At 46.9% G+C, this 12,226-nt stretch overlaps 1 protein-coding gene across 3 annotated transcripts in view; it reads left to right on the forward strand.

Moving 5' to 3' along the window:
* The window catches only part of LOC126530690 (lysine-specific histone demethylase 2-like), a 71,568-nt gene that overhangs the window by 32,077 nt on the left and 27,265 nt on the right, over positions 1-12,226 (forward strand). For all 3 annotated transcript variants that reach the window (XR_011893963.1, XM_072287973.1, XM_050177959.3), the window contains exons 10-13: positions 777-961; positions 4,466-4,656; positions 5,935-5,993; positions 10,163-10,363. Coding sequence is in view for 2 of the 3 variants with exons in the window: in XM_072287973.1 (XP_072144074.1) it covers positions 777-961; positions 4,466-4,656; positions 5,935-5,993; positions 10,163-10,363 (636 nt within the window). In the remaining variant the exon portion in view is untranslated. The remainder of the gene's footprint in view (positions 1-776; positions 962-4,465; positions 4,657-5,934; positions 5,994-10,162; positions 10,364-12,226) is intronic.

A 12,226-nucleotide genomic window follows, 5' to 3' on the forward strand; every position in this document is an offset into this window, starting at 1 on the left:
TATGTCACAATATAACGAGTTTGCAGTAACAGTGTGCCGTTATTCATTGGTCTGAGGGCCACTGAATGCCACTGGCTCCCCCCCCCCACCCCCCCCCTCCACCCCGTGCTGGACACCTGTGTGTCAGGCGTGGTGTTGGGCATGGTGGTGAAGCATAGGGAAAAAAACAAACATGTACTGCAGAAGTCAAAGACGTGTAGACTTACTGGTGAGCATGTATATACTATGGTTGGTATAACGCAAAACTATTCCACTCTGCTTTTGTTCCAAATCGGCCATTAGCCCTCCGTGATAGGTCAGAATGGTTCGGGTCCAGCCCGTATTGGCTGGCAACACGCCCACATGGGCAGAGCCCGAGCCATTTTGACCTATCACGAAGGGCTAATGGCCGAGTTATAATAAAAGCAAATGGGAATACTTTTGCGCTATACCAGCCCATGTGTACGAATAAAAAGGTAACTAGACCCGAGCAAGTGCTGTCGGAATCCATGATGTCGCAGCTAGCTGGTGCAAGAGCTTCAAGGCAGCGTTGCCACCACTCTTTTGTTCTTGCATCTTTTCTGGCTTACTAGGCCTCCTGGCACGGTGAGAGTGGATGTTTTGGTATTCCAAACATGTGGTTCACTTGCACCGCTCAGCTTAGCCTTCTGTTTAGCATCTCTTCAACAATAATTAGATCGTCCCTTGAACACACTTAATTAACTGCATGATGGTGTGAGCGAGGGAGTGCAGTGTGCTTATTTTAAGCTGTTCTTTATGGTCTCCCTGGTGCGCAGAAGCGGGTGCTGGTTGTGGGTGCGGGCCCTGCGGGCCTGTCGGCAGCGCGGCACCTGCATCGGCTGGGCATGCAGGTGACGTTGCTCGAAGCATCGGATCGCATCGGGGGCCGAGTGCGCGACGACACTTCCTTGGGCGTCTGCGTCGGCATGGGTGCCCACATCGTCACGGGCGTCACCAACAGGTGGGTTGGACGCCCTCGATTCGGGGCCCGTCTTTTTTGTCTCGGGTCGTTCTTGCAACTTTTTGGGAGAATGCATTCACCAAACGTGAAATGGTGATGTAAATTTTAACATGGCTGCTTTAAGTGTTTCAGCTATGGACCTACGTGTGAGCTGTGTCATGAAACAACACTCCGTTTCATATTTGGTATGCAACACTGCAAAAACTGTGGACATAGCACAGTCATACTGTGACACATTTAACGAAAAAAATATATATCTGGATAACATCCCTGCCATTCTTTGCATCCTTTTCTCTTCCTCTTTAACAAAAGATTGCTTTACATATTACAGCTGCAACTTGCAAATGTACAGTTTTGTCAAATCGTTTATTATTTGTGCACCTTTGTGCTTTCACTATGTCAATTGCAGTTAAACCTTAAATAACAAAGTTAGTAAAATGGAAACTTTTACTTCGTGATGGTGAAATTTCATTATATTGAAATCGTATATAAACACACTTCTTTATACAATCAACTTCTGTTAATTCGATCCTGGCTGTACTGATGAAGGTGGTCGAATTATGTGGTGGGTCAAATTAACCAAAAGGCAAAAAAAAAAAAGAAATATGACGAAACACGTCGTTAATTCACTTAGCAGTATTTGCCTTAAAGTTAGCTTCGCCAGAATACAACCTTGTCGTGCGGTGAGGCATACCAAGCGGCGAAAGGTGCCAATTTTATGGCGCGTAGCACGTGTCGCTTAATTTACACTCGCACATGCGCCGTCTCCAGTCACTGTACAAGCACCGAGATGTCTAATAAGTTCATTGGCAGGTGTTCAGAGTTGATTGATTGATTTTCAGAGCTTTCTTTATCTTAGCACCTTCCTATTCGCTAGCTTTCCCAAGGCTTTTCTCTGCTGCTCGGCGTTCAGCGCGTGTGCATGCGTATAATTAAGGAATGCGTATTGGGCATCGGTAACGGTCTCCTATAGGAGATGCGCATGGCGGACGAAACGGGCTCATATCACCCCAGCAACATTATAAACAGCTCTGAATTGCTACCAGTATGCTTATTAGGCATCTAGGTACTCGCACTGTGACCAAAGATGGCAGATGTTCACCTGTATAATTAAGAAATGTGTACTATGTCAAGTGATCGTGGCACCTTTTCATGTTTGATATGCTTCGCCGCCTAACGCGGCTGTATTGCGGCAAAGCTGACCCATCAAGTTCGAATTATTTTGTGAAGATCAATTTTGAGATCGAAATAGTGGAAGTTTGGGCCCATAGAACTGTATGGGTGCTGACCAGGACCTTCGGTTGGGATCGAATCAACAGAGGTCTACTGTATTACGGTGCGAAATACATGGTTTTCTAGGGACAATGAAGGTGTAAAAAGTTCTATGGTATTCAAGCAGTGCTCTTACCTCTGACACCTACACCCATGAGCAAAAATTTACGGACCACAGGGTTGCCGGAAAAACTGAATTTTTGCATTTCTTCTCCTTAAACCTTCATCCCAGTCGCGAAGCACCACTGGCATGGGGTCCCGGATAGCAGGTCGCCTAGGGCACCCATTTGCACAAGAAGAAATTTTTTGCCTTCACTTGTAGCTGTGGCAGCTTCAGGATCACGCTCCATTGCTTGAAATTTTCGCTCCGTCGCTGACATAGCGCCAAGTCCTCATTGCACAGCAGTGCATTTTTATCCATCGCCTTTTTCTCCTCACACGTCAGGAAACGTGTTTTCAAGTGCATAGTGGATGACGCGTTCGCACTGTCCGAGGCAGATGAAAGAGAGGATGTGGAAGCCGCTGTCGATGAGCACAAGACACCAGGCGCACTCGTCACGACAAATTCTTGCGCCGGTGGAGCAGGAGTCACGTTGCTAGAAACGTCGACGCAACCACGCTCTTGCGTAGATGAAGCAGAAGCTGCCCCACAGGAACCATCGGTGCAATCATCGTCGGCATGCGGCCGAGCGGCGAGCTTCATAGAACGCTTCCTTGCACTGAACACGTGTAGCGTCTTGAGTTTCTTTGGGCACATCGTGGCTGACCACACAACAATCGGCAGGCTAAACGCAGTAATGGTCTCATAAAGATGGTTGAAAATCGTCTCATAAAGACGGTAGAAACTTGGAGAATATGCGAATGGCTGCAAAGATAGACGATGGCAAGCGGAACACACAAAGGGCGCCGGCGATGGAGCAGCCGAAACAGACAACGGCCGGATGCATTATGCAGGAGACCACTACGTCATCGCACGCAGCAGCCTATGGGAGTCGCGGGCTCCCCTGCATCTTTGAGTAGCGCGAGCTTCACCCAACTTCAGCTTCGCGTCTGAGCCGCGGGAAACTTGAAAGCTTTTGTGAGCCCTCCAATCGTGAGCGATTTACGCCTCTCCCGCGCTCCTGCCGCCACCACGGTTGGCGAGGGAATAAATGCACAAGAATGCACAAACAAAACACAACACCAAAATGGCGACGCTTGGGGGAGCAGTGAAAAAATGTCGTTCGCGCCAAGTAGGGGTATTTTGAGCGCTCACTCGCTACTGGAGGGCTGCTGCTGCTCATTATAAACTTTATTTGAAATAGCTTCGCGATGAATTAGGCATTGTTATTTACAGAAATGGTCGTTTATAAGACATACTGCATGAATATGTGGTTTTAAAAAAAATTAACTTTTTTTCGATTTTTTGGTTTTCAAAGGCTGCGTCCCCCCTTAACGCTTGCCTAGTGTCCCTTTAATTGCACATGTGCTCATCGCTGTCTCCTGTCACAGTACGAGCGCCGAGACGCTTCATAAGTGTACTGGCGTGGCTTCAGAGCTATTTTGGATGTGGCTGTAGTCATTTGAGTCCTCGAGGAAAGTAAAAGGCCCCTGGCAACTTAAACATAACTTGACCACATTTCAGTAGCCAAATGATTGTGGCTTTCTTCACATGCAGTCTTTGTCAGTGCAGGCATCGAGTGTGTAGATGTCTCCGCTTGAAGCTGCTTGACACTTCTGAGTGACAAAACTGCATAGTAGCAATCAAAGAAGTTGCCGAAACTGCATTGGTATTTAACACGTAAAGGTACAGGTTCCGGAAACACAAACTTGTCCAACAAACTGCAAACGCTGCAAATGCATCTTTTTTAGCAACTTGGGCTTGGCTTGTCCCATAGCTTGGGCAATGTCAACAGCCACTGGATCAACTAGGTCATTGCTGGTTTCCCCTCTGAGGACATGCCAGCGACATGAAAACAAAAATATCGCTCTTGACAAAATTAGCAGCTGGTAGTGCAGGTGAACTCCAAATTATAAAACTGCACACTGTATAGCGTCCAAAATTTCAGTCATCGTATTGAGCCAGTGGTGGTGCAGAAGCTAGTTGAGGTTGTCCGAGTATAGGTCATCAAATGTACCTGTCATCGCCGTGTGTTTGAGCACGCGCACAAATAGTTTACCCGCGGTCGAGATTAAGCGGCTTGGGCAGCCCGATGTCAACCGCGGTTGGTGTCCGTCCTTTCCACTTTCCAGCCCCCTGACAACGCTGTGCCTGCAGACTGGCCATGGCATACGGCTCATCCGCGACCACTGTGACCTGTACACGACCAAGGGTCACATCGTGTCGTCCGAGCGTGACCACCGGGTCGAGTTTCACTTCAACGCCATGCTGGACGCCGTGGCACAGTGGCGTCTCGGGCAAACCAAGGACATCTGCCTCTTTGGTGAGGACGGGACCAGCCGTGGCACCCTGCTGAACTTTATTTTGCAGGCTCCGTCTGGATCATTGCGTTGTCTGATAAGCTGAACAGGGCCATGTTGCTATCGAAAATAGTAACGTTGCAAGCAATCTTCAATAGGTGCCTGCTGAAAAGAGTAATAAATTAATGAATGTGCAGTCTTTACAAACACTTGCTTGCATTAGTCATTGAAAGCCAGAGATCGTACAATGTAAAAATTTTATTCATTTTTCATTTCTTTTGTCGGTTCTCATTGGATCACATGAAGCCGCCTTCCTTATCGCCAGTAATGGCCGCTCGCTGTGATGGGTCAGAGAAAACGAATTGGGGAATCCTCGCATAATGGTTGCGTTTTCAACCTCGACACTGTGGACCGTCAGTTGCATGGTTCGACTAGCAATGATTGTTATGCGCATCACAAAGTGACACCTATTGAACACCGCTAGACAGTCTCACCAGGTAGCAAAATATTGTTGCAACACGGTAAAACCAGAGTCGGGATGACAGTGCAACAAAAGGCTATGTTTAGCAAGTCAGCAAGCCAAGTTAGTCTGTTCACCTCGTGTGGTGATTAGTGGCTGCCGTCCATATTTGCTTCATTTTCCTCTGTGCTACCATTAGCACTTGGCAGTATGGAAAATGGGAAAAATGACGTACACATTTTTCTGGATCTTGTTCAATTCAACCTGCTGGATAATTCAGTCAGTTTCAGCAGTCTCGTCGGAATCAAATCAATGGAAGTCAACTGTATTCGCGTGTGCCATTTTGTGTTCTCTGACATTGTTTCACAATAACAACCGTGGTGTGCTCGGTAGACCAGCCGCAATTACTTAGTTTCTGTGCTGTTGCTATGCCATTGCGCTGGTCACAAGCTCGGCTCCTGGCCAGGGCAGCCAAATTTTGATGGGGGGGTGGGGGGGGATGTAGAAACACCTTGTTTGCTGTGCGATGGGTGCACATTAAAGAACTCCAGGTGGTAAAAAGCAATCTGGACTAGTCCCACTACAGCATGTCTGATAACCAGATTGTGTTTTTGGCACATAAAACCTCAGAATTAAAAAAAAAACTTCCACTCGCTAGCTGGGGCGGTCAGTTGGAGTATGCTCGTCACATATAGTTTCTGTTTTGGGGGACTCGTAAAGGTGCGTAAAATACTTGGAAGTGTCTGCAGTGTCAAACAAAGGTGTGAATATACTTGGAATGTGTGCTTTCTACTGCTATTGCCTGTGCAACTAATGAAGGACAATAAACTCGACTTTGCAGACAAACTCATGGAGATGCACCAGAGCTTCTTGGAGGAGACGCAGATGGTCTTCAGTGACGTAAGTTGACTGGCTCATTTTTATGCTTATTATCTTTTTTCCGTTGTTATTGGCGGAAATGCTTGTTTTGTGATTGGGTGTTAGGGATTTCTGGTGTGTAGTTCAGGCACAAAGACCAGTACAGAACTCCTGACAGTCCTCATTTGTAATGGTTGTAATGAATGTGTGCTTATTTAATTTCTCGGGTGAATAATTTAGTCATTTAACCATCAGCAGGCCTTGGCAGCTGTTCTGCATTCGTGTTCTTAACACTTTCCTGCCCGCAGAAAAAGCAGCGGCTTTCGTGTAGTCTAGTAAATACTTCTTTTCCTATCACAGAGTATGCTTGATAATAAAGGGTGTCGTATCAAATCGAAGAGGAAAAAATTCTCTTTCCAACGGTACTACCGTATTTGCTCGAATCTAGGCTGGCCCCAATTCTAAGCCGATCCCGAATGTCTTAGACAACAAAAAAAGCGTGAAAAAATTGGTTTCTTGAAAGTGGTATTTTCATAATATACAAACACTGCCTCATGTTCTGACCAAGTTTCCCGCGTCACAGATCAATATCTTAGCCGCGATATCAATTTATGTTACTGCTGCGAGCTATATTTTGACAAAAAGAAGCATAAAAAGGGGGCTTTTTTCATGCCACGCTGCTGCCATGGCCATTTTGGTCGCATTGGAAAGAACTACTTCGCTTCTTCAATTTCCTGCCACATTTTCGTTCGTCCCCCGACTGAAAAAAATGCCACACCGAAAAAAAGTCCTGCAATTGGCTTAGGCAGCTGGCGTCGTCTGTTGCGGCGTGTGGACACACTTGCAGAGTGAACCGCGATGCCATTTTGAAAGCCGCTAGCGTAGCGTGTAGTGACAGGAAGTTTGCCACTCGAAACAAGTTTGGCAAGAAAAGAAAGCAAGCTTGCTACAACTTCGAAAAGTGCTCCGACCCTGCCGAAAAACACAGCAACAACCACCCACCGGCGGTTTCAAGCGATGACTATGACGTAGGATGTAACAGACCTGGTGAGAGCGAGCTAGGCCTAACGATGTCGCTGGCCGATAGTGATCGCAGGAGCAGCGTGCGGCATGACACGAAGATGGTGGAGCCAGCGGAATTGCTCCAACAGCAGAAGCAAGCAGAGGAAAACCTCCAACAACTGGCGGGAACTTCGGCAACGAAGCGGGAATCGGACATGTATACGAGCGTCAGCGACGATGTGGATGAGCCGGCGGAGATGGAGTCACGCATTTATATTATCAATGTGGAAGCGATAAGCACTTTGGTGTCGCATCTAAAGTGCAGTCTCTCTGGGGCGGCTCTGTGACTTTTGACTCAGAGGAGCGAGAATATGGCCTTGCCGTCAAGCTTCTCGCCATTTGTGAAAACTGCGGTGACGTTGTTTCTGAATGGAGCTCGCCGCGCACAAAAAACAGCAAGCCGTCAACCCCTTCGTAGTGAACATTCTCGCCACTCGTGCGATGGTTAGCTCTGGAAATCGACAAACAGCGATGAACATCGTCTTTGCTGCAATGAATATCTCGTACCGTGGCCTTCATAACAAAATGTGGCAAGGCTATGTCAAGCAGAAGCTGGCGCTGGCGGCGGCTGCCCAAAAGCTGATGGGCACATGTGTGCTATCAGTGAAGTCATTGTATAATGACTTGAAACTTGCGAACTTTGGGAGCATAGCGGTATCCTACGATGGCTCGTGGATGATGCGTGGCCATTCGTCACACACCGGAGTCGGCACAGTCGTCAAACTGTTCTCCGGACTTGTGCTCAACTATGTTGTCCTGAGCAGCTTCTGTGCTGGGTGTGTGCGCAGCCCAAAACCTGGTGACCTGGACTACCAAGATTGGAAGGCAAGCCATATGTGCAAAAAAATATACAGAAAGAAAAGCAGGGGAGATGGAAGGTGAAGCAGCACTTATACTGTTCCAGAGGTCACTTCAGCTGCACAAACAGAGGTACAGTACAGTCCTCTCAGATGGTGACAGTCATGCATTTCTTGCTTTCAGACAAGCCAAAGTGTATGGTTTTGTGCCAGTCGAGAAGGAAGATTGCGTGAATCACGTCCAAAAAAGGATGGGGCTGCTTTGCGCACTCTCCTTGCCAAACACAAGTGCTCTGCTTCTGAAACACTTGGTGGCAAAGGAAAATTTGACTCGATCACCAAACTCAGTGCCTACTATGGATGGGCATTAATATTCAAAAAAGGGGACATGAAGGCTATGCAGAAGGCTGTGATGGCAACACATACCACCACATCACGTCCAACGACAAGGTTTCAAACCACAGTCCTTGCCCATCTGGTCCAGACTCTTGGTGCCGTCAGAATACTGCGCAAGTAAAAAATGAGCCCATCCCAAGGCATCTATATAATTTGCCTGTGCATGTTTGTCAAGCCCTTCTACCAGTGTATGAGCACCTCACAGAAGAAAAATTGCTTCAAAGGTGCCAGCGCAGCATGACGCAAAACAATAATGAATGCTTGCATTCCATGATTTGGGCATTGGCACCTAAGGAGCAGCATGCCTCGCTTTTTGCTGCTGAAGCTGCTGTGGCTGAGGCAGTGATGAAATTTAATTTGGGGAACGAGAGAGCTTCATTTGCCATACTCCAGGAGCTTCATTTGAACCCGTGGCTACCGAGCAGCATGAGAATGGCCGAGAAAGATAACCGGCGAGCAGCAGCATCAGCCCGCAAGCACACATCTGCAGAAATCTTCGACAAGCCTTCAAAGAACACCATTTGGGTAGCTATAGGCAGACAGATTACATTCTGGGTGGCTACTGACCATTTAAATATGTGGATATGAATACTTTTTGTTATATTTGAATAAAGATGAGCTTGTCCGTTTTTTGCGTTTTCTCAAAACATGAATTTTTGAATATTTGCATCCTTCCGGGAGTGCTTTCACAGTAATCGGGGCACCTAGAATTGTAATTCTTGTTGCAGTATTGAACTACATGAATAATGCACACATTGGTAGGACCAAGTTTTTGTATCTCAGTTTCAATACTTTTTTATTGTCCGTACATTAAACAGCCACTTTGAACCTATTTTGAACAGAAAGCTTTGATGTGCTGTATAATTGTTAATCATTGTTGTACCAAAAAACTGTTTCTACCATTGTGAAGCTTATGGTTCCTAGTATCCAGGTGTGTGCTTAAAGCAAGATTTTGCTGAGTAGTTTTTGCTTCATTGTTCCCAGAAACAATGATAATTAACTTTAGTTAGCTTTAGAACTAGTTGGCATATTTTAAAAACAATTTAATATTTGGAATCAGCATAAAAAACTGAGCAAGTCTGTGCAGTTTCATTAAATTTGGTAAAGGGGGTACTAACGAAGGTCAGAATACCCACTTCCCCCCGTAACATGTGATGTAGTAGAGCGGCAAGTTGGGATACTTGATGGAATTTCATCTTGTAATAAGGGGGTTACTGCACCATAAACACACGGACAACCGAAGTATAAGTGGACAGGACATGCACGGAAAAAACAGAGCCTGATGCAAAAGAAACGTTGCACTAGAGCGCACGTCGTGTCCATTTCTACTTCGGTTGTCCTTGTGTTTATGGTGCAGTAACCCCCTTAATACAACATGTGATGTAGGTAACTTTCATCCCATTGCGAAATGTGTTGTTGATGCTCCATGCTATTTCACGTGTATTGCCCATTTCCTTGATGACCAGTTTTGCGCTGCTGAGCTCAAGCTTGTGGGTCCACTTCCGGCCGCAGGGGCCACATTCCGGTGAGGGCGGAATGCAAAAACACTCATGTGCCATGCATTGGGTACGTGTCAAAGAACCCCGGATGGTCAGCATTAACCTGCAGTCCCCCACTACGCTCTTCTCCTCATAATCAAATCGTGGTTTTGACACGCAAACCTCCAGAATTCAATTAATTTAATTTTGACTAAGTATGTTACAATACACGGCAAATAGCTTCATGCCATTTCGCCCTCAAATTGCGCTTTGTGCCATTTTTCTTAATCTGCTTTGTTCTTTCACGACGTATCAGTGCGATGTGTTTTGGGACCCTGCAAATGAAATTGTCAGTCGATGGTTGCTGCCTGTTCAGTTGTTCGAAATGGTGGCTGCAAGTAAACTAAGAGCCCGCTTTATCTGCAGCCGTACTAAATCGCCTCTCTTAGGTTCCTCTCGGTATGTGTCTGGTGTGCAGGAAGAGAACAACGTGCTCCAGTTCCACATTGGCAACCTGGAGTATGCGTGCGGGGCGCCACTGCGCGAGGTGTCGGCCCTGCAGTGGGACCAGAACGAGCGTTTCCCCCAGTTCAGCGGTCAGCACGCACTCGTCCCGGATGGCTTCGGCCGTCTCCTGCAGGCCCTGGCCGAAGGCCTCGACATCCGTTACGGGCACAAGGTCTGGACGCTCCCGACTACTTACTTTCTCCCGCGGCAGGAGAATCGAGTGCCGGGCGCATTTGTAGAAGACCGGAAACGGCGCGCAAAGGACGGCGTGCCGATTTGCAGCTGATATTTTATTGGGGAAAAAAAATTCGTACGGTAGGACCTCACTGAGACGATCCTGTGACGTACGATTTCCGTACGAACACGCACTAGAGGGTCTTCGCAGCAAACTCTCTTCGTGTCGTTTTCATGAAACCGAACTAAACTGTCCACCCGGCATCGACGGCGAACTGCAGCTTGAGCTGCTCTCTGCACACCAGTCTTCCGAGCCCAACGTCAATACGTGTAATCAAATTAACTGGAGGCAAATCAACGAAAGCCTGCTTTGATAGTCTGTTACTATTGCTGTCATGGTTTCTTACTCAATTCTAAGTACATGTCATTTTATAGTAAAGTTTTCTGGAAGAAGAAGTGTGATATTATAATCAAGCAAATACGGCATGTGGCCGGAATAGGTCATGCTATCGTCTCGGGTTTGCGCAGGCACACTTCCTTTTTGTTGCCTTTTCTCATTTGTCTAGCATAGCCTCTGCTGATGATGAGCCTTGCCCTTTTGGTCTTCCAGAAGTGTTATCTGCTGCTATAGCTTAACCCAATGTGTCCCTTCAAAGGTCCAGGGGTGCAACAGCTGGACCAAAATGCCCCAGCTAGCTGCAAAAGTTCGCAGTCGCACTAGATTTATCAGAAGATGAAAGCCCTGTTGGTACCCTGAAGTTTTGGCATTATCATCATTCGTGTGTCATACGTTGCAATCTAGTCCAGTCACGGAGACACAGCAATGGAAAGGTGCGGCTAGAGTGTACTAGTAGTGCAGGCGTGCTTAGTGTCAGATGCCCAGAGAGTTGCTTTTGCAAAGCAGCTTTCTGGTTGCAACGCGGCTTTTAAAGTGAATAGCTTTCTTTGGCTTTTCCGGCCGTTTTCATCGTAGGTCGGTAGCACGACGTTGTTCGGACTTGCGGGAGGGAAGGCACATGCTCGGGCAACCGAGTTGCGAACTCTGACGGTCGCTCGCTCGTTTGTTCGGGCTGTTCCCTTACATTGACAGTCATCGTGGATGATTTCTGTATAGTTTCTTCTGTTAAACTGCTTCAAATTCAAATTTTGGTGCTCCAAAGGAGTTTTTCTTTCCACGTAACCTGCTTTCAAATTTTTATTTTTCTGCTCCAAAACTAAGATTTTTCTGCTACAAAAAAATTGCTCCAAATCCTTTTGCAGCTGTTGCACTCCTGAAGGCCCCTCGCCAGGTTTAGGAGTTAGCAAATGGACCTGCACTGTGCATGAATCGGAAGGAAGACCGTGAAAGAGTACAGTAGAATCTTGTTGACATGATCCTGTTTTGTTTCCCCGGTGCCAGCGTTTGCAATCGATAACATAAAAAAATGACCCAATACAATTATGCTTCTTTTTTACAGGTTAACACGTTTCTGGAAAACACGATCTTTCGGCACAAACGTCGAGTATATCTCAAAACTGTGCTCGTATGATATGTTTTCCGGCCGCTAGAGCCCATGTAAACAAGAAAAGGCGCGAAGCACGTGCGTTTGAGAGTAGCAGGTTCCTGCAACAGCAGCCTCCCCGCAACAGTTGCCTGCCTGCGTAATGTGAAAATGCCGCCGTCCACTCGGTTTCCTATTCCAGTACCAGTAAAGCTCCAAGTAGACCATCACATGTCGCCGTTCAGAGCTATCAGCACCAACCCATTGCAATAAGCATCCTTACCTGTTTCACAGCCTGCATGGTATAAGAAGCATACTGCACACTTTTAATAGACAACAACCCAAACACGCCATCGTTCTCTGTTCTGGCAGCGGTAGCA

The sequence above is a fragment of the Dermacentor andersoni genome, chromosome 4 (assembly GCF_023375885.2).
Source record: "Dermacentor andersoni chromosome 4, qqDerAnde1_hic_scaffold, whole genome shotgun sequence".
NCBI lineage: Eukaryota > Metazoa > Arthropoda > Arachnida > Ixodida > Ixodidae > Dermacentor > Dermacentor andersoni.